We start from the raw sequence: 23381 nt of genomic DNA, 5'->3' as shown, positions 1-23381 counted from the left end.
ATGCCAAAGTTGTTGAGCTGCAACATTTATGTCGATGAATTTGGACATTGATTGATGGCCGTCTGTGAAATGTAAATTTTTCAACACCCATGATACCATATTCATGACTTAAGTTTTTGAAATGTTAGGTCAAAATAAGCCATACGTGACTTTGCACCGTTCCAGCTCCCTGAGGTGACATTGAAGCGAGCGAAATGGGGTTTTGCATGTTCACCACGTCTAAATATTAGATTCACTGTGATCATTACCTTTAACAGTCACAAACTTCGACTTATTTTGTGAGTGCGAGATTTTTACATGCGGAAAATTGTCTTAGATGAGCAGTTACCAACAATTTATTTTGAAATCCCAATCAACTAATACCATTAATCAACTCTATCAAGTTCTGAGCCTGTCACAGATGTCCCACACCGGCAGGGATTATGGAGAGGGGTATAAATGCAACTATGCTCGATTAATGCTCTGGACAAATTTCCTATGATGAATTTCTTATTGTACATATGATATGAATTTCTTATTGTACATATGATATGATATTGAATTGTGACCTTGACATTTGACCTCATTCCTGGGTCGTGCACACAACACCCCGTTCTGTTTGTTACATCTGCCCAGTTATTTAAATTAAATCAATGCTGACCAAAGTTATGTTACAGATAAGTGATAAGGATTTATTTCTTGAATTTAATCTTTGACATTAAAAATTGATCTGGACTTTTTAACAATGGCCTTAATTCTGTGCACAGACACCTGCAAATAACTTCTGCTAGCTAAAAGAATTACATAAATGACAGACAGCGTTAAACTTTGTCCATGCATATAGTTAGAGAAAGAATATTTCCAGTCTAAGCCCAACTCATCCCAAAATCCATCTAACCATGCGAATGCACAAAGGTAGAGCAGGTAACTTTCCTTTTTAATTGAAAAACAACGCACAACTGCCAAGGGATGACATTTATTTACTATCATACAGTTTATTTCTTTGCAGCTTTCTTTGCAGCCTTTTTCAACTTGCCAAACTCTGTGTTGATGAGGCGGTTTCTCTAAAAAGGACAAAGATATACATATAGTATATTAGAGAGAAAGAGACCAGAAAGACATATTTCCATTTTTGATTGGAAAGATGACAAAACTTACAGTAATTTCTGTAACATATTCTGCTTTAAAAACACCATGGATATTAAAGTCATTAATAAATGGAACAATAAATTGACAAGCTCTTAACACATTTAATGCACATGTTCCTTCAAAACACCATAAAAGATCATGAACTACGACAATAAAGAAGAAACACTTGCATATTACGAGTGTTTCATGTAAGTGCCATACTTCTGATCAAACTGTACAAAATAACATTCAGTAAAACTCATGGAAGCAACAGTATGATACAAATGTTCCAGTACAAAAGGTCTGCAATTAGAGAAGTCCAAATTGAGACATTAGAAATATTTACTAAAATAATTAACTAACAGAGTAACTATATGTTGTCACTTGTGGTCATAAATACTTATACAGTTCAATTAAAACTAAAACACATTTATAGAAAAGTATGACTGTGATACAACAGCTATATTGTCAGTTTTACTTCTTATTTTAATGTGTACTATACCAATACTTCAGATAACAAGAAACCGTCGGAGACAGGTGATGCTCCCCAAAGTTTTTTTTGTCACAATATTGCACTATATATTCAGATAAAAGGAAACGTCTTGAGGGCATAGTAGTTGGGGGGAAAATAATTTTTTTATAGAAAATTTCAAAGGGCCATAACTCTGTGACAAATCATCCGACCAGAACCCATTGATAATATGCACATCTCCTCTTGGTAGTGAAGCTTCCCATAAAGTTTCATTGAATTCCGGTCATTAGTTGCTGAGAAATAGCCCGGACAAAAATTGTGCACGGACGAACAGACAGACACACACACCGACAGACGAAGCGGCGACTATATGCTCCCCCCAGAGCATAATAAATTAAATAAGTGTATATCAGTTTTATGCTTATTAAATTATTCTAAAAGACATCTGTTGAGAACTATCCCCTGCATCTGTATGCCGCTATCACAGGGTGCAGACAATTAACTTGTCAGAAAGTCCTTAGATTGAAATGAGTTATCTCCACACAAAGAAAAATTTCAGTATTGCATTTGAATTTGGGACTGACAACATATACTCAAGCTATCAATGCTAGATTTATGGGCCATAACTTTTTATTAAAGTATTAAAGCATGGTCGGGACTTTAAGATTTGATTGAGCTATCTATCGTAGGTTTCCAAATGATCAATTCTTGAGTAAAAAAAAATAAATACTGTAGTTATTTAATCATCTCGTAACAGTTTTATACTCACGGCTTGCTTGGCCTTCATCAGTTTGAATCTGTCGAAGTCTGTGAGAGTGGCCCTCTGAAAATATCAAATATAATGGATAAATCAAACAAGCAAACATGTTAAAATGGTTGGAAATGTTTTAATGCCAAAAGAAGAACACTTCAGATCAAGTTGATCAGCACAGCTCTCAGACGGCAGTTCCTATCAAAAACTTGGCTCATCATTCAATGTCTTCATAACTTTGAGCAGGCAAATTGATTGACTGTTTTTGTTGTTACTTATATTGAGCAAAGCAGGTGTCCATGGGACCCGAAAGCTCACAAATTCCTCTTGTGTCTCTAAACTTAAGTATGAATAATGACAGAGCCATATGATGTTACATGTACCTTACAAAACCTCTTGGCCTTGTGAATATTCAAGCCCAGTTTATGAAACCTTTTATAAATAATGAAAGAGATTAATTTATCATTTTTGCCGTAAAACATATATTTTTCCTCCAAAAGAACAAGTATACTCTTATATTTCTGTTATACTTTTTCAAGAGGGTCGACCTCTAACATTACTTACCATTGTAGCTCATGTCCTTGATCTTATCAAAAGTGCTGATGGAAATTATTATTTTCATCATAGAAAGTAGCTTTATTTAAATATATTAATGCATAAAGGTCAGTGTCTATATCAAGGGACTGTACAAAAGATTCCTTATTCTCTAGGTTGGCGCTAAGGAAAAAAACTTAGTCGCCAAATCTAGGGGGGTCCGGCGGCATGCCCCCCCCCCCCTCCCCGGATTTTTTTTTGATCCTAGATTGTCTGTGGTGCGTTTTGGGGCTATTTTCTGAGCAAAATTAAGACTATTTGATTCTGAAATTAGCCCTTTTTGCTTAAAAAGTTTCCTTTGCTGGTGAGCGACTTGCTGACATTTTGCAGCCAATTTATTTGTTTACATAGACACCAGTGGCGTAGTGATAATGATACACTAACACCGTTAAACAGTTTTCGGTACATGTGGTATTTAGGTTTTAAACCACTAAAGCAGCCCGCCCGTCTCGGAAGTAATTATACGACATTTTATTAAATCCAAACATTTTTTTTTGTTTTTGAAGAAATGCGTTAGAAATTACTAAGTCAGCATGAGACCGCCATTGCACGTCAAAAACCGTGAGACTCACGACGAAACCGTGAACCTTGACAGGTATAGACGTTTCTGATTCCGCATTCACGTCTGCACTATTTTAGACGTCCTCCGATCGCGAACCTAACATTTGGTCATTTCCTGAGTTTACATTATTCTGTCCGCTTTCTTTTCTAAAGAATTGTGTTAATTTCTGTTGCTTCGACTTTCCATTTTCGCTCGCAGCATCCATTTTTCCCAGAATCTGCAACTCACTTTCTAAATCGGTCTTTCAAGTCGCATAGCGACCGTAAAGGGAAGTAACTCTTATCTACTTTTTTAGCCAATCAAAATCGTTGTGTCTTGGGAAATTAGTTTATAGTGGCTATGTCAATGCCATAACTCCGCCCATCTGATTAAACGACAATTCCGTACTGGTCGATTCGATAACGTTGAATCATAACATCTATAGCATAGGTCATACACGGCACGCTTCAGTGATTCAGTCATCGCGTAAATAGCCAAGTAACCCAAATGTTAAAAAAGTCTGGTCGCAGTGTAAAGCTTGACCAATTAAGACATTAGCCATGTGGATTATCGACCTAGGCGGTCGTCATTATCCCCTGGGGCCTTTCCGGTAAGGATGTTATCTGTGTAATCTTAGCGATGTTTCTGGCGATTGATACGGCCTGAAAACAGGCATTTAGAGTGTGCATTTGTAAAGCATAGGGTCTATTTTTTCTCAATCGCCAATTTCATGAAAATCTTATTTTTAATCGCCAGCTAGGAATTGTAATCGCCAATGGCGATTTCGGCGATCGGTAACGCTAACGTAGTTATTCTGTAAGAACACCTTCAGATCAAGTTGATCAGCACAGCTCTCAGACGGCAGTTCCTATCAAAGACTTGGTTCATCATTCAGTGTCCTCAAAACTTTGAACAGGCAAATTGTTAGTTGTCTGCTAGAAAAGGTTACAAAAGCAGGTCTACGCATACACCTGAGGAGAGACAATTTGTGTGAGCCTACCTAAAGATACCCAGTAATTATTTTACTGTATCATTCATGAAGGAAATAAGTGCATTATGCAAAACATTTCCCTTAGTAAGCAAAAATTTCACTGGATAAAAGGTGAACATAATAGCCCCCCCCCCAAAAAAAAAAACAACAAAAACAACAAACAAATATTAAAATTACATCAGCATAAGTACTGATTGGTGATTAATTTTATAAGCGAATAAATAGACATTTGAATCCATTTTTGTTGCAAAGAACTTCTAAAAATCGCATCATTTCTGCAAAGAGTTATATAATTTAACTAGTCTTTGATATTTTAAAAGTAAAATTACCTCATATACATGTAAGCTATTAACTGAACTAACAAAAATATACTGTATAATCGCAGTCATGGGAACCTAATAAACTACAATTTATGATAATATTCATGAACCAATTTGGAAATTAGGCCTAAAATGTATGATATTGATAGGTCTATCACTTTACAGTTAACCTTATTTCATCCGCAAAGAGTAAAGTATACCGATACTCCTTTATAGTTCTGTGTTACTCCTTTTTTCAGAGGGTTGAGTAATGTTACTCATTTCCTACATCATTATCAACAGTGCTAATGAAAACAAAGATATTCATCCTATGATACATCTGTATTTTGTATATATTAATGCATAAAGGTCAGTGTCTATATCGAGGGACTGTACAAAAGATTCCTTATTCTGTAAGAACACCTTCAGATCAAGTTGATCAGCACAGCTCTCAGACGGCAGTTCCTATCAAAGACTTGGCTCATCATTCAGTGTCCTCAAAACTTTGAACAGGCTAATTGTTAGTTGTCTGCTAGAAGAGGTTACAAAAGCAGGTCTACGCATACACCTGAGGAGAGACAATTCGTGTGTGCCTACCTAAAGATACCCAGAAATTTATTTTACTGTATCATACATGCAGGAAATAAATGCATTATGCAATTGTAAAACATTTCCCTCAGTAAGCTAAATGTTACTGGGTAAAAGGTGAAAGTAATAGCCCCCCTCTCCCCCCAAAAAACTACAACAAATATTAAAATTAATTCGGCATTTATAAGCTCTGATTGGTGATTTATTTTTACAGCGAATAAATAGACATTTGAATCCATATTTGTTGCAAAGAACTTCTAAAAATCGCATCATTTCTGCAAAGAGTTATATAATTTAACTAGTCTTTGATATTTTAAAAGTAAAATTACCTCATATACATGTGAACTATTAACTGAACTAATAAAAATATACTGTATAATCACAGTCATGGAAACCAAATAAACTAAAATTTATGATAATATTCATGCACCACTTTAGAAATTAGACCTATAAAGTATGATATTGACAAGTTTATCACTTTGCAGTAAACCTTATTTCTTCCGCAAAAAGTTAAAGTATACCGATACTCCTTTATAGTTCTGTGTTACTCCTTTTTTCAGAGGGTTGGGTAATGTAACTTATTTCCAAGATCCTTATCATGACTCCATGCTGATGGAAACAAAGATATTCATTGTATGTCACAGCTGTATTTTGCATATATTCATGAATAAAGGTAGGTGTCTATAGCGAGGGACAGATTCCTTATTCTGTAAGAACACCTTCAGATCAAGTTGATCAGCACAGCTCTCAGACGGCAGTTCCTATCAAAGACTTGGTTCATCATTCAGTGTCCTCAAAACTTTGAGCAGGCAAATTGTAACTTGTCTGCTAGAAAAGGTTACACAAGGGACAAAATTGTCACAAAACCAGGTTTTCATTGTGAAAAAAAAATATGATAAAGGGAGAAAACTCAAACTGAACTTTTGAAATGACCAAAAAAAATTAACCCCCTTTGTAAGTTTTTTTTTTTTTTTAAATCTATTTTTAGTCGTGGCGACCTTGACATTGGAGATATTGACGTGATTCTTTCGTGGGACACACCGTCCCATGATGGTGAACAAATGTGCCAAATGATTTTAAAATCTCACAATGAATGACATAGTTATGGCCAGGACAAGCTCATTTATGGCCATTTTTGACCTTTGAACTCAAAGTGTGACCTTGACCTTGGAGATATCGACGTAATTATTTCGCGCGACACACCGTCCAATGATGGTGAACAAATGTGCCAAATGATTTTAAAATCTGACGATGAACGACATAGTTATGGCTCGGACAAGCTCATTTATGGCCATTTTTGACCTTTGAACTCAAAGTGTGACCTTGACCTTGGAGATATCGACGTAATTATTTCGCGCGACACACCGTCCAATGATGGTGAACAAATGTGCCAAATGATTTTAAAATCTGACAATGAACGACATAGTTATGGCCCGGACAAGCTTATTCCGCCAGCCCGCCAGCCAGCCAGCCCGCCCGCATTCGCCAATCTAATAACCAGTTTTTTCCTTCGGAAAACCTGGTTAAAAAGCAGTTCCACACATAAACAGGAGTGAGAATTTGTGCCAGCCCACCTAAAGATACCCAGTAATTATTTCACTGTATCATACATGCAGGAAATAAATCCATTATACAAAACATTTCCTGCAGTAAGCATACTGATTTTCCAATATTTTACTGGGTAAAAGGTGAAAGAAGTAGCCCCCCCCCCAAAAAAAAATCAACAAGCAAATTCATTGAATTGATATCCCCTGCCAATATATTCTGGACAAAAAAGTGTTATATTTGACACTATAAAAGCATTTTTTCAAGATACAAAGGGCCATAACTCCATAATTAACAGATGGTGTACAATGCCATTTGGGGTGCATCATCCTCTTATCGATATATATATATACTCATACCAAGTTTCAATGAAATCCGCAAAGCACTTCCAAGATATGGCTCCGGACACAAAAGTGCCAGACGGATGGAAAGACGGAAGGAAGGACGGACAACGCCAATACAATATCCCTCCGCCTATGGCGGGGAGAACAAACAAGAAATGTGTTTGTCAGAAACACTATGTCCCCTTTTGCAACGCTTTGAAGCTATATATTTAACCTTTGACTTTGAAGGATGACCTTGACCTTTCAGTTTCGCCACTCAAAATGTGCAGCTCCATGAGATACACATGCATGCCAAATATCAAGTTGCTATCTTCAATATTGCAAAAGTTATTGCAAATGTTAAAGTTGGCGCAAACAAACAAACACACAAACCTACCAACCAACAGACAGGACAAAAACACTATAGTGGTGGGGGACATAAAAATATAAAAATTACATCAGCATAAGCACTGATCGGTGATTAATTTTAACAGCCAATAAATAGACATTTGAATCCATATTTGTTGCAATAAACTTCTGAAAATTGCATCATTTCTGCAAATAGTTATGTAAATTTAAATTGTCTGTGATATGTCACAAGTAAAATTAGCTAATATAAGCTATTAACTGAACTAGAATAAATATACTGTAAACCTTATTTCTTCCGCAAAAAGTTAAAGTATACCGATACTCCTTTATAGTTCTGTGTTACTCCTTTTTTCAGAGGGTTGGGTAATGTTACTTATTTCCAAGATCCTTATCATCAGTGCTAATGGAAACAAAGATATTCATCGTACGACACAGCTGTATTTCTCATATATTCATACATTAAGGTCAGTGCCTTTAGCGAGGGAAAACAAAAGATTTCTCATTCTATAAGAACACCTTCAGATCAAGTTGATCAGCACAGCTCTCAGACGGCAGTTCCTATCAAAGACTTGGTTCATCATTCAGTGTCCTCATTCACTAGGCTATATTGAATTGCAACAGGAGAAAAGAAATTTGTCATACACAAACAAGAGCGCCGCATGACGGAGCAATATACGCCCGATTCGTGTGCCATTGGAGATGATATTGCATGTGTTAATCGGTTGCATGTCTCCAATCAGACCTGACTGATATATAATCTATATACTACCTCTGACCAAGTTTGGTGAATTCAACTTGAACTAGAGCTTTGTCACTGAATGTGACTTATACCCCCATACCACTTTGACGCAGGATAAAAAGTTGTTTAAAAGTTTCGGATGAATACAATTTGAATTAGAGTCCGGACAAAGTGGCGCCGTTGAAAATGCACTAATTGACCCTATGACCTAGTTCTTGACCCGACATGACCCATATTCGAACTTGACCTAGATATCAACTAGATGCAACTACTGACCAAGTTTGGTAAAGATCGGATGAATACAATTTCAATAAGAGTCCGGACAAAGTGGCGCTGTTGAAAATGGACTAATTGACCCTATGACCTAGTTTTTTACCTGGCATGACCCATATTCGAACTTGGCCTAGATATCAACTAGATGCAACTACTGACCAAGTTTGGTGAAGATAAGATTTATACAATTTGAATTAGAGTCCGGACAAAGTAAAATGCACTAATTGACCCTTTGACCTAGTTTTTGACCCAGCATGACCCATATTCGGACTTGACCTAGATATCAACTAGATGCAACTACTGACCAAGATTGGTGAAGATCGGATGAATACAATTTGAATTAGAGTCCGGACAAAGTGGCGCCGTTGAAAATGCACTAATTGACCCTATGACCTAGTTTTTGACCCGGCATGACCCATATTCGAACTTGGCCTATATATCAACTAGATGCAACTGCTGACCAAGTTTGGTGAAGATCGGATGAATACAATTTGAAATAGAGTCCGGACAAAGTGGCCCCTTTGAAAATGCACTTATTGACCCTATGACCTAGTTTTTGACCCGGCATGACCCATATTCGAACTTGGCCTAGATATCAACTAGATGCAACTGCTGACCAAGTTTGGTGAAGATCGGATGAATACAATTTGAATTAGAGTCCGGACAAAGTGATGCCTTCCGCCCGCCGCCCGCCCGCCAAGGGGTTTCACATAATACGTCCCGTATTTTATACGGGCGTATAAAAAACCAATGTCAGATATGTCCCGTATAGTTTACCTATACACACGTTTGGACACAAACAAATCTACTATATATTATACAGTTAGTGTTTTTCCCAGAAAGGCAAAGGGGCATCGCGCAGTATATTTAAAAGAGTCATTTTAACGTGCAAAATGTTCCGTGAAAACATGGTTTGGGGATGACCATTTTCTTTGCTAAAATTGCTGATAACAACTTAATATCAGGAAATAAATAATAAGTGAAAACAATGTACGAAATTTGTTAATTATGTTATTTTATTAACTACCTGTCTGAGCTCACATTGTACGTTTATTGAAAAACAAAATGTATATAAAGCGTTAGAAAGGATGTCGGCTCATTTTTTTTGCTAGGCAATCTAATTAAAGGAGTTGGGCAGTTGGTTGCCCATCTAGGCAACCAGCCATATAAACTTAGTTCCCATCTCTGTACATTACAGTGATTGTTTCAATAATTACTTATCTAAAAGACCATAACAATAAAGATAAAGCTTATTTTATTTGAAAATAAATCACATGTAGACATACATGTTTTGATATGACTCTACTATGACTGAAATGCACAATTTCCACAATGATAACTCTCATTTTCATCAGAAGTCTCGACTAAATAACTGTTCAAGATTTTATCATGTAGGAATACACATTACAGACTGATTAGTGTGCTTGGTATAACAAAGCTACTGATATTATTGACTGGTTTTGACACAGGTTTATTCATGCATGACTAATTCACAACTGTGTGCATCTTTGCTCCCTTGGGGCCATACTGTGATACTATTTGGCTTAGTAGGCAATAAAGATGTTATCAATTAGGGCCCATGGTGGCTTTTGCCCTTGAAAAGGGCAAATTGGCTCTTCAGAACAGCGGCGTGGCGCAGCACCACACAAAAAGAGCCTGTGAAAAAAACTAACAGTGGACAAAAAGGCCACAATTAAGCCAAAAACTTGTCGCATTGAAAATTCCTTTCTTGAAAATCATCTACACAAATTGAAGTTAAAAATAAAGTAATATTTTCAAAGCATGTATACCCTTCAAATGACCATTATAAGTCTGAACGTTTGAAATTAAATAAATCTAAATTGAAAATCTGAACAAGGATGACTGTCAGTTTACTTTGTGACTTATTGCACACAATAAAATACAGCAGTAAGTAGTATATTATTCAAATCATTAATTTCATATTTATTACCCATAGATAAAACACACTCTTCAGACCAAAGATATCAGCACATTAATCAGCCGGCAGTTCCTATAAAAAACTTGGTTCATCATACTAAGCGTGTTGCAAAGGTATTAAATTATCATGGAATATACATCTTAAGACCAGTCCTTTCTTTATAAAAGAAACCACAATGGAATTTAAAGCTTAGTAAATAAGTATTTGTTTATTTTCCACCAGTTTAAATATTATACGTTCTATAGTTACCTTTTCTCTATTTGCAATTTTCTTGGCCCAGATTGTTTCACTCCACTTTTTGCTGATATTTTCCTTCTCCCACATTTTGCGCACCACTTTCTGCCTGCCAGATCGGGGCACTTTCAACACAAACTGTGTGAGCTGGAGGGCCTTCAGATTGACCTGCTTACGGGTTACATTTGTGCATGGACCTTCGATCAGAACCTGAAGGAGATTTCATTTAAACAAAGATAAGTACAAATGACATTCAGTCTGTTGAGCTAAGAATTAACAAGACATAATTGGGCCAGGGACTTCTCTAGGCTGCTTTAGTGCCCAAGAGTGCTTAAATGCTGACTTTTACATACTGGGGAGCGTAAAAATTATTATGGGCTTATATTGCACTTAAAAACTCTTCCGGATAATCTATAATTTTACTAATTACAGTTTACAAGGCTGTGATTCCTTCACTGAACCTATCTAAAATTTTCATATGTTGTAAATTTCAGCAACGAGAAAATAATCTTTCTCTGAAGTTTTCATTCAGGCTAAAATAATATTAAAGATAATACAGACGAAAATAATAATTATTATTAAATAACTTTTTAGTCAGAATGTGAAAGAAGGGACGATGAAAGAACAAAAAAAAATTTAGAAAAGGAAAATAACTTAAAAACTAATTTTTGCGTTAGAATGACAAATTCAAACACATTTTGATTAATTAATCTGTGACGTGATGCTAAATTTACTTAGAAATACTTTTAAGAAATATAAGCATTTTCATTTGAAATAATTATTACTAAGTCCATTAAACAGTTGTTACTTGAAATTATCACAATATTACTTGTTGGATACATGTTAGTTAACAGACACTGACAGTCATATAACATATTTCTTATGTTAACGGATGTATTGACCTTACAGTTTCAATACATTTTACTCCAGAAATTTTAAGCTTGAGTCATTATCTCTGGGATTTGAATCCTATTAAAAGACAGGATCAAGATATTCTACTTACCCTGTTTTGGTCTATCACATCGACAATCACACAGAGTTTTCCTTTGTCATCCCCATAGGCAATGTAGGCAACACGCCCAATTTCGACTTTACGAATCTATTAAATGTAAAAACAAAAAAGGTTAATAACAAGTGAATACTGCAGGATGAATAAATGATATGCATATGCAGTTCATATGTCCCAGACCCTGACACACAAACACAGTCATGCATAAAGGTCAGTGTCCAGTGCTTTTTATCCTTCTTTGGGACCCGCCGAAAAACAGCCCTTTCCCCTCGGATTTTTTTTCCCCTCAGCAGGTAAATTTTCCCCCAGACTTCATTTTCCCACTCCCCCCCCCAATTTTTTTTTTTTTAAACCTCAAATACATTAAGTTAACCTGATCCAGTGTAGAAAATATAACATATTGCATAATTAAATTATCTGTTGCCTTGAATTAGTTTTAAAAACAGCAAAATATGTTAAATTGATTATTTAAGACTTTCCTTATTTTCCCCAAAATCCAGCATTTCCCGTGATTTTTTCCCCCAAAATCCAGCATTTCGTGCGAATTATTTTTCCCCTAAAAAAAGGCCAGGCTTTCCCCCAAAATAGGATAAAAAAAACCTGGTGTCTATTGTGGAAAACTGTCTGTACACACAACTTCTTATTCTATAAGTACACCTTCAGATCAAGTTGATCAGCACAGCTCTCAGACGGCAGTTCCTATCAAAAACTTGGTTCATCATTCAGTGTCCTCAACTAAATTGCTATATTGAATGGAAAAATGGAAACTAGAAATGTGTAAACAGACACTGCAGGGGTCAGCCGTGAGAGACTGGTAGATAACTTCTTGAACATATTAACTTGTCCCTTTAATTACATAAAGGAGAAGCGACTTCTCCTTTTGAGATTATTTGTTTGGCTAGAATTCGACTAATATGTTAAATAAGTAAAGTATAAGAATAACACAACATTAACACTTGTGTTTGTTTTGTGAATGTTCTTCCCGAAACTGCAAAATGTGAGTTAATTTTGATTTATGATGATGGGGGTGGTGTAATGAGGGGTATAAAACATGTAATGACTTGATTAAAAGCTGAACAGAAACCACTTCTCCTTTAATTTGTCGCACTTATTCCTGATTTCAGCTGAAAAAGTAGACATTTCTCCCTCAATTTGAAAGTAGGCTGAGTCCTGAATTGTTGGCCTTGCAATAAAGTTATTTTCTAAAATATTAATGTCTCGACTGTTGTTATACAGTTTTATTGGTTTATTTATTGCATTTGGAAGCCTTTTTTTCCACTTATTCCTGATTTCAGCTAAGAAAGTAGACATTTCTCCCTCAATTTGAAAGTAGGCTGAGTCCTGCATGTAGGGTAAGCCCTGCATTGTTGGCTTGGCAACAAAGTTATTTTCTAAACTATTAATGTCTCAACCAGTGTTTTTTTGGATGAAATATTCGACGTTGTTCGGCCCCATTCCCCCAATCTTTAGAGTATATATTTTTCCCCCAAATATTTTTTTTAATCCCCTCTCAGAAGTGTTCTTCAATTTTAATCAATACCTCATTTAAATGTCGTTCGTTACGAATTTACTACAATTTTCCTGAACTGCATTCGCGTGTTTACTTTATTTTAGCCTTTACCACAAACCGTACGTAGTTCACTATCACGACTTTCGCTTTACGACATCTACCCCAAACCATACGTATTCCAACATGTCGCACAACAACAAAAGCTATCGTAAAAAATTGACAAATCTGTTTTAACTTAAAAATAAATTGATATTCTTTTCAAACAAGTACCGTATTTTACCATGCATAGCGCGCTCCCATGTATAACGCGCATGCGATTTTTTAAAGCAAAAAGGAGAAAAAAAAAAGAATTCAAGATCAAAAACCTGAAAATTGGGCCGAAAATGGCCGCCATTCTTATATTGCGCAATCATTTAATCTGAGTTTTTCGGGTGCTTAATGTTTTGTTTTAAAGTAGGGAGCATTTATACGATCAGGAGCATGGATTGCAAAGCATTATATTTTCGACAATTTTTAAGATTATTCTCTCGAGAACACCGTATATGTCCTTATTGTCGCGCACTGCGCGTGTTTTTTCAAGACCCCTGCGCGTTAAATTCGAACCACTATTACCTATTCCTCACATTTGAACAGTGTAACATTTTCATTACCTGCCGCTCACAACATCGTATGACATAGTCTTCTGCAGACCCGCAACATCGCAATGTCCAATTTTACGCAAATCGTCCGTGGATCCCATTTTATTTTTCATCAACTTAAATATTTCCCCATTAAGAGATTCTCCCGATTAATTCCAGTTTGACCCGGCATTTCGCGCCGTCACTGCGTCTAGTTGATCGGTATTTATAGTGAGTCAAACAATACACCCGAACACTCAATTCCATACAGTTGGTGTTAACGGCGTAAAGCCATTAGACAAATATCATTTGTTTGTCTCTATTGAAAGAAACTAAAATGAGTCTATATCTCTATTGTTGGTTTGTAACCTACGTAGTATACTCGCACGGTAGCATATTAATGCAGAGATCGGAAAATCATTGATAAATGTATTCGTCGTTTCAATGCTTAGGGCCGAGAAATTTCGGCAAATCGGAACTCAACTAACGTATAACACTTGCTCAATTAACCGTTTAACTCAACCTCCGTTCTCTGCAAAAAGGTTCGAAGGCGGAGCTTTGCACGTGCTATTATTTAATTGGACGATTGCCATTGGGGAACAAACACACGATTGGTTCGGCATGTTGATTGCTAGACAAAGGAAGCCAATTTTGTCGGCGAGAAACTTGTCGCTTTATTGCTTCAGACAGGAAGCGGCTTTCCTTTGATGACGTCAAACTGTCAATTCACATAGAGTGCAAATTTTCGGAATTGCTAACATTAAAATTTGGATTAAATTATCAAAATAAAGCAAAAGCGAAGTTGAGAAATATGATTGAAATAATTAGCGTCAGTTCAAATAAGACGTTTTGCGTTGTAAATCAACGAGTTTTCATGACAACAAAAACTTAAACAAACAATACCGCGACGACGCGGGGATTGATATACCTCGATTTTTTTTTATGAACAATCAATAAAGAAGTGTGAAAACACCAACAAAGACATTTTTTCATCTTTTAATTTTTGTCAAAACTGTTACTACCCCGTTCATTCCTACCCTTTCCCGCTTTTTGTTGTTTCGACAACGGCCCTTTCAGTCTATAACATTATAGGGTGTAGTTTTCTGCAATAAAAAAATGGCGGCAATTGTGAAGATTTACGATTTTGAAATGGATTTTTTGCAATTTAGCAACCAGGAAAGCGTTGTGTCAATGTATTACGCGCACTGAATTTTTATTTTAAAATTTGAAGGTAAAAAACTGCGCGCTATGCATGATAAAATACGGTACAACTTAAAAGTCAGTCTTCTTCAAATGCTGGCAGTGAAACGCCAGAAATGTCCGGTCAATAGAGTGTTGAAAGACTGTTTAGCTTGCTCAACCTGCTTTGCAAACCACAGAGAAACAGGCTTGGGGAAGCTACATTGGAGTCCCTGATCAGACTTTGTCTGCACACGGAGAGACTTGGTGAAGAGGCGGTCACCAGAATAATTGATAAATTTGCTGAAAAGCCCAGAAATGTTGAACTTTGAACATAACATGTTTATGAATTAAAGAGTTTGAATTATGTTTTTCTTCCTCTGTATGGTGAATTATAGTGTTAAAACTTGATTTTGTACTGTTACTAGCTAAGCATAGAAATTTCCCTCTTTTCCCATTTTACACGCGAATTCCCCCCCCCCCCCCCCCTCAGGGGACCCGACCCCCTTCCCCCTCAACTGAAAAAAAAACACTGTCAACTGTTGTTATAGTTTTATTGGTGTATTTATTGCATTTTGAAGCCAATTTTTTAGACCATGGTGTTGTGCAGGAATGTTGAAAGTTGTGTCCCTTGTATTTATTTATGGCATGTGTAGAATATTTTCTCTAATGTTAAGTTATATTCTGGTAATACCAAGGTTGCAAACCCATGTTAGGATTTAGAGTTTGATTATTATTTAGGTTGATGACAACAAAAAGCAATTAACCAATACACTCAATGTTCACTATGACAACATCAATCCTTTGGTTTACTTATGTACTGATGGCTATGAACTTTCATTAATACATGTTTTTGCCTATTGTTAGCCACATTCCCAAAAGTGCTAGACAGACGGACTGTCCAATGTTTGATAGACAGGTCAGATTGAAAATGCCATATTGCCAGTCCAGATGTCTGGGGAATAATTAAAATGGAAAAGTTAATTTCCTTCATAACATAAAAAATCTTGAAAAGAAGAGCTTAAATGAGAAACAAGCAATACAAATTACACATTTTTGTTAACATTCATGATCTGTTATCGTTCATGCCCACCAGAACACTTCCTTCAAGTCCTGCAAGTTAACAAAGTCCACAGGACCAGATGTCTTATGGACTTAAAATACTTTACAACAGAATTTCTAGCAATCCCAAGTTTGCTTCTATTTAGTGACACTTGACTTATTTAACAAATGCATTATTTTGGTTGTATCCCTGTCATACATGTTTATCAGTATGGTATTGGGTCTAAGGAATTCCCTGTGATTACGTACATACGTAGTTTATTTGGTACGAATTGTTCTGGTTACGAATCGAAACCATGTGTTTCACGACTCGGCAAACAATAATAATTTACTCATATCACTCGGAATATAAAATATTGACAATGCATACATGCGAAAACGGAATTAATAACGATGACTGAATATAACAAAATATGGAGTTTCTTTGGTGATATAATTAATAAATACATTATTGTGCTTATTGATTGCATACTTTGAGCACCATCGTGTCTACCAAACCGGAAAAGGAAGTATCCTACGATAGAATTGGGAAAGATGGGATTTCTTTTCAATTATACAATTATTTGCTATTATTTTAAACGAGTACACAGAAACGTCACTTTTAAATGAATGATTGTGAAAAAACTGATATGAATGATAAAAATATAATATTCATGAAAAAATATTTTAACGAGAATGAAAATAAGGTGAAGGCTACATTGCACTTACTTTTTAACGAGACATTCACTTAAATTATATATGACGTAAGTTTTCGAATACTTGGTTGAACAAAAGTCCCAGTAAACTGTTGTTTAATTAATTGCAAATATATTATTTTTTTAATTCGTTGAACGACATCAATCATTTTAATGCAACGATTATCTTTGATTTGTTTTAATATCACGTTGGGTTAATTCATACAAAATTGTAAACAGCTGCAAAAGACTTATTGTCACTGCTAAATTTCCCCTGCATTTTGAAACAATGAATTGTCAGCTTGCTTTCGGAAGACTTACGCGTCTTCTAAAATGTGTTCCGCAATTTCCATTTTCTTATAGATGCCAGTCGAAGGTAATAAGCTCAGAATTTGAAAGTGTATTGCCAGCTAACATTTCTAAGCTATTTTTAGAGCTGTTCACTCTTTTTTTACGTGAGGTCAAAAACTAGGTCAACATATTAGTTCTTTGACAATTGGTGTACCCTGAACTAAGGTGAGAGTTTGAGGGTCATCAAATCAGAATCCACACTAAGTGTTAAAAATAATTAGCATCTTGCCATTGACACTATATTTTTGAAGTCCGAATAAAAAAATCCAGGACAAATAAAGACATTTACATGTTAATAAGTTATGATGCCGATAAGCCCTGCCTACTGCTCATTACAGCGAATAGAAGCAGGCAATACTCTGTATGCTTGTATTGCTGTTAGCAGTTGTGAATAAACATATGAACATCCTACATCCGTAGGGTCTTTAGCCTAAGGTTTAGACAATAATTATAATAATTATCAATAAAGCAAGATAACACCTGTTGTCCAGAGATTTATCATATTTATATTAACCCATATAACACAGCCAGATTCCCTTAAAAAATTGTTTGTGTGAGATAACATGACCCTTAACATGGCTTTTTTTTTTTTTTAACACGAAAAAACCCTGTTGAAAAAAATATTATCCCCTTATTTTTGTGCCCCTGGATCGAAAGATCGGGTGTATATTGTTTTTGGCCTGTCTGTCATTGTATGTGTCTGTGTGTGTGTGTGTGTGTGTGTCCCAAAACTTTAACCAAAACTTTAAACTTCTTATTAACTTTTGCCATTTTGAACATAGCAACTTAAATTTGGCATGCATGTGTATCTCATGGAGCTGCCTATTTGGAGTGGTGAAAGGTCTAAATCAAGGTCATCCTTCAAGGTCGAAAGTCAATTTATTTTGTTTTAAAGCGGCGCATTAGGGGGCATTGTGTTTCTGACCAACACATTCTTGTTATTTTAAAGATGTGTGTAACAATACACACATTAAAAAGATCTATATTCTAAATTCACAATCTTGTTGCTCATTTAAAAAAAAAACAAAAAAACAGTTATTTCTGAATCTTAGTGATGAATGGTAAACTGTTAACCTCTTAACAATTACCAGTTATTAGATCATGTTAAGTTTAACTTAACAAACGCATGGGAATCGCAAATCATTTACCATTGGCCTAGAAAATACTATACCCTCCCCCCACCTACCGGTATTTGTTTGTGAAACCTTAAATTGCAAAATGGTTTGATGTCATATGTGCAGTCTGGTCATGAGCTTCCCTGTCCACTTAAGCATGACTTTATAGCATTTTGACCGAACTACAGGTTTGCACCGGCTGATATGGAGCAAAGTTTGTCTCAAATGTCATAAGACCCATTTTTGCATGACTGGGCTCATTTGTCTACCATCTGAATTGGAAAATGTTAAAACCAATATAATTAAGGAAACAGTATGAAAGATCTTGTTATTTGCCAATTAATATTTTAATTTAGGTTGCAGTGTCTCCCAAAGTGACCAGTTCCTTTGTGCAAGATGTCCAAGCCATTGTAGGAAAGTCAAATGTGTCCACTGCAGATGCTGTGAGGCAACAGCATGGCCACGATGAGAGTTATCACAGGTAAAATAAGAAATGAAAATGGGAAAGGGGTGGATGTAAAATATTTGTTAATGTTGACCTGTGTTTGGCCTTTGGTAAAATCATAGCCTATGGACATATTTAGCACTTCTTTGAACTTTTTGTTTAAACAACATCTCCTTAACAGCTGTGCATATTTTAACCCAACATCATACAAATGATTCTTGATTTATGTTCTTTCAAATTTATTCTAATTATTCTGGTCCCTGTATTTCAAGGTCACCAATGCTGAAAATAGATGTTACAAATTAAAACTTTAAAAATCTGCTTTGAAACCTCAAGGGTAAGGTGTTAAATATTTGGTGTTTAATATGGCATAGTGCTCATGGTTTATAGACTTGCATTATACATAACGTAAGACATTTCCTCTAGTACCGCAAAGCCCAGAGGTTTGGTATTTGTTATGTAACATTGTATAGTGGTCCTCTACCAAGTTAGTTCAAATCATGCCTCTTGGTTAAAAACTGGCAATGTCCAGTGGTCACATAATTATATAGACTTTTATGCATTTTTTATACAACATTAAAAATCTTAAGAACTGCAATGGGCAGAAGTTGATTATATGTAGTGTAACATCGTGTAGTGGACTTCTTAAAAGTTTGTTCAAATCATTGCTCAGAATTCATAATGTTGAGACCTTAGTGTCACATAATATATTTAGAATATTGTGGTTATATTTTAAGATCTTCCCTAAAAAAAAAAACACCAAGGCTAAGAGGTATTATATTTATTTGGCAAATAACATGATGTTGTGTTCTTCTTTGTATCAAGTTGTTACAACTTTTCGCTGCCTAAGTATGGAATTGATCAATGCTGTAAAAAACAAATTTGCAATAAAAGCAGTAAATTTACTACCCAGGCTTTTTCCGCTCCATTTTGGGAAAACGCCACACTGGAATTTTGGGAATTTCGCGTCGTGAAAACCCCCATTTTGGGAAAAAAATTAATCGCAAAATTGGCTCAATTGGGAAAAATTATCGCATGTAAATTATTTAAAACAGTGTTTCTTATATTTCAAAGAAGCCGTTAACTGGTAAATAACAACTATTTTGATAACTTATTATTAAAATTTTACAAAATATTATGAACATGTGTGATTAGTGCAGGTTTTTTAATCTGAATTTGGGGAAAAGGCTTGGCCTTTTTGAGGTGAAAAAAATCGCGGGAAGCGCCGGATTTTGAGGATAAAAAGTAAAGTCTTAAATAATCATTAACATATTTTACAGTTCTTAAAACAAATTCAAGGCAACAGATAATTTAATTATGCAATACTTTCTATTTTCTACACCAGATCAGGTCAACTTATATATTTAAAGGGTAAAAAAAAAAAAAATTTTTTTTTTTTTTTTTTGAATTGGGAATTTTTTTTTCAATTGGGAAAAAAACAACCAGATTTGCATTGGGAATGGGGCCGAATTTCGGACCCGTGGCATAGGGCGGAAAAAGCCTGCTACCTTACATTAAATATATGATTGCCACAAAATTTTGATTATAAAAACATGTTAGTTTCCTATTTGTGTCTAGCTAGTAAGGTATGAATCGACAATCAAACTGACAAAGTTTCTTTCAACTAAACGAAAAATTATCTTACAGTATAATGTTTGCATTCAAAGAGAAATACAGTGTGCATGCAAAATATATTATTGAAAATTGTAAAATATGTAATTTAATGATAAATTGACACAGTTATTGTTTAAAAAAAAAATGTTGAAAATATATAGGATAAATGAATTATAGATCCTGTAAGTCTCTAAGGTGTTCTTGTGTGTTTTTAAATTATTATCTGTTCTAAGATTCATCAGACAGTCAAATAAATTACGTCCCCTCAAATTGGAATCCTCTTAAACTGATATATAGGACAGGGTAATGTTTACTAATAGTGGTAATGTTTGACCAGCCAAACTGAACAGGTTGAACAAATAAGATTCTTAAGATGTTGGTTTTGTGAAAAATGGCATGATTGATTATGCACTCTGACACATTGCATGGTTTGTAGCACTGAACCCCCAGACAATGTGTTGTAGCACTGAGCCATAGACACTGTGTTGTAGCACTCAGCCCCCACTAGGCCTGACAATTTGTTGTAGCACTGAGCCATAGACACTGTTGTAGCACTCAGCCCCCACTAGGCCTGACAATTTGTTGTAGCACTGAGCCATAGACACTGTGTTGTAGCACTCAGCCCCCACTAGGCCTGACAATTTGTTGTAGCACTGAGCCATAGACATTGTGTTGTAGCACTCAGCCCCCACTAGGCCTGACAATTTTTTGTAGCACTGAGCCTCAGACATTGTGTTGTAGCACTCAGCCCCCACTAGGCCTGACAATTGTTTGTAGCACTGAGCCATAGACACTGTGTTGTAGCACTCAGCCCCCACTAGGCCTGACAATTTTTTGTAGCACTGAGCCATAGACACTGTGTTGTAGCACTCAGCCCCCACTAGGCCTGACAAGTTGTTGTAGCACTGAGCCATAGACATTGTGTTGTAGCACTCAGTCCCCACTAGGCCTGACAATTTTTTGTAGCACTGAGCCATATACACTGTGTTGTAGCACTCAGCCCCCACTAGGCCTGACCATTTTTTGTAGCACTGAGCCATAGACACTGTGTTGTAGCACTCAGCCCCCACTAGGCCTGACAATTTGTTGCAGCACTGAGCCATAGACACTGTGTTGTAGCACTCAGCCCCAACTAGGCCTGACAATTTGTTGCAGCACTGAGCCATAGACATTGTGATGTAGCACTCAGCTCCCCAGACATTGTATTGAAGAACTTAGCCTCCATACATTGTGTTGTAGCACTGAGCCCCCATACATTGTTTTGTAGCACTGAGCCCCCAGATATTTTGTTGTAGCAAAAGAAACCCCCCAGACATTGTGTTGTGGCACTGAGCTCCTGTAAATTGTGTTGTAGAACTGAGCTCCCAGACATTTTGTTGTAGCACTGAGCCCCCAGACATTGTGGCGTTTGCTGAGAGTGTGGATCACGTGAGTCAGGTGGCCAGACTGTGTAACTACCATGGCGTGCCTTTGATACCCTTCGGCAGTGGGACAGGCTTGGAGGGAGGGGTCAATGCTGTGCAGGTATGCCACATTACCTTTATGTTGCTCAAGTGTTCACAATTGCAGACCAGATATGACAAAATCAATCTATGTGTGAATTCAAATGGGTGCTATCTTGCAGAACTTTCACTTAAGCTAGTTTGATTATGGATCATTGATAAAATATGATACAAGATTCAGTTCTATAGCCTTATATTTTCACACACCATTTAGGTACAAATACATACACATTTAAATTTCATTCTTATATTTTTTCTTGTATGTCGCCAAAGTAAATATGATGTTATGTGAGTCCTACCACTTTCATATTCTTACCTTGATCTTACTTCAGTAAGATACAACAAAAACGCTCACAACTTTGCTGTAAACACGTCGGTCAACAAGCACATTCTTTGTGTTGGTTACAGGGAGGTTTGTGCCTGGATGTGTCAAAGATGAAGAATATTTTGTCAGTGAATGCTGAGGACTTTGATTGTTCTGTGGAAAGTGGGGTCACGCGTGTACAGCTGAACAACTACCTGCGAGATACAGGCCTCTGGTTCCCTATAGGTCTCTGTTTAACTTGAATATCTTGATGTTCCTTTGATTTTAAAGTTTTTTAGCTCACCTGTCACGAAGTAACATGGTGAGCTTATGTGACCGTGTGATGTCTGGCGTCTGTTGTGTGTGCGTGCGTGTGTGCGTCCGTCAACAATTTGTTTGTGTAGACAGTAGAGGTCACAGTTTTCATCCAATCTTTATGAAATTTGGTCAGAATGTTTATCTTGATAAAATCTGGGTTGGGATTGTATTTGGGTCATCTGGGGTCAAAAACTAGGTCACTAGGTCAAATAATAGAAAAACCTTGTGTAGACAATAGAGGTCGCAGTTTTCATCCAATCTTTATGAAATTTGGTCAGAATGTTTATCTTGATGAAATCTGGCTTGGGAATGTATTTGGGTCATCTGGGGTAAAAAACTAGGTCACTAGGTCAAAAACTAGGTCAATTATTAGAAAACAGGGGTGTGATTTTTCCGCGGATTTCTGCGGATCAGGTTGTCTCGGAGGTCATTTCTGAGATTCGCGTAAATTCGTAAAAAAAAATGGGGGGGGGGGGGGGGGGGGTACATCTGATTACGCGGACGTCTTTTATGTGCGGCCCAAAATATCCGCAGCTCGCGAAATCACTCCGCATAGTACACTGGTAGATTCTGCCTAAGCAATTTGAAACGCGCTATGTCATTGGCTATTGTTTTCCAATCTACCAACGTTCAGTATTTCTTTTCTGATTTGTCTGCAAATGGCGCAGTTGCAAAGCGAAAATTAAGTTTATCCAAATGACAAATATCAATCGAATTAGCGACTGTCATCATATAGTTAGATAGGATAAATGAAATGTGTCTGTCATCGATGAAGACTGCGTTTTAGATACAAGCAACACATATTTTTTTTACAAATGTGCGCAGTGAATTTGTGTCTCGGAAACCAGTGTTTGCAAATCGGAGTTCACTCTACTTGCGAAGTAAAACAATTTAGAAGAGTATCGTTTGAAAATGG

At 36.2% G+C, this 23381-nt stretch overlaps 2 protein-coding genes across 3 annotated transcripts in view; one reads left to right on the top strand and one right to left on the bottom strand.

The window, feature by feature from the left end:
* Window positions 1-939: 939 nt before the first annotated feature.
* LOC127844890 (60S ribosomal protein L14-like) lies at window positions 940-16680 on the bottom strand. Its single transcript, XM_052375443.1, has 5 exons — window positions 16615-16680; window positions 11769-11864; window positions 10781-10975; window positions 2349-2402; window positions 940-1043 (listed from the first exon to the last, which is right to left on the bottom strand). The coding sequence occupies exons 1-5, from the start codon at window positions 16624-16626 to the stop codon at window positions 975-977; spliced, it is 426 nt and encodes a 141-aa protein (XP_052231403.1). The 5' UTR covers window positions 16627-16680; the 3' UTR covers window positions 940-974.
* Window positions 16681-17035: 355 nt separating this feature from the next.
* Window positions 17036-23381, top strand: part of LOC127844888 (probable D-lactate dehydrogenase, mitochondrial) — a 30616-nt gene continuing 24270 nt past the window's right edge. For both annotated transcript variants that reach the window (XM_052375440.1, XM_052375439.1), the window contains exons 1-4: window positions 17036-17192; window positions 18639-18763; window positions 21724-21865; window positions 22252-22393. In XM_052375440.1, the coding sequence (XP_052231400.1) occupies window positions 17106-17192; window positions 18639-18763; window positions 21724-21865; window positions 22252-22393 (496 nt within the window). In that variant the 5' untranslated portion in view covers window positions 17036-17105. The remainder of the gene's footprint in view (window positions 17193-18638; window positions 18764-21723; window positions 21866-22251; window positions 22394-23381) is intronic.

Source organism: Dreissena polymorpha, chromosome 9 (assembly GCF_020536995.1).
Source record: "Dreissena polymorpha isolate Duluth1 chromosome 9, UMN_Dpol_1.0, whole genome shotgun sequence".
In the NCBI taxonomy this organism is placed as follows: domain Eukaryota; kingdom Metazoa; phylum Mollusca; class Bivalvia; order Myida; family Dreissenidae; genus Dreissena; species Dreissena polymorpha.
This window is presented reverse-complemented; position numbering and strand designations above follow the sequence as displayed.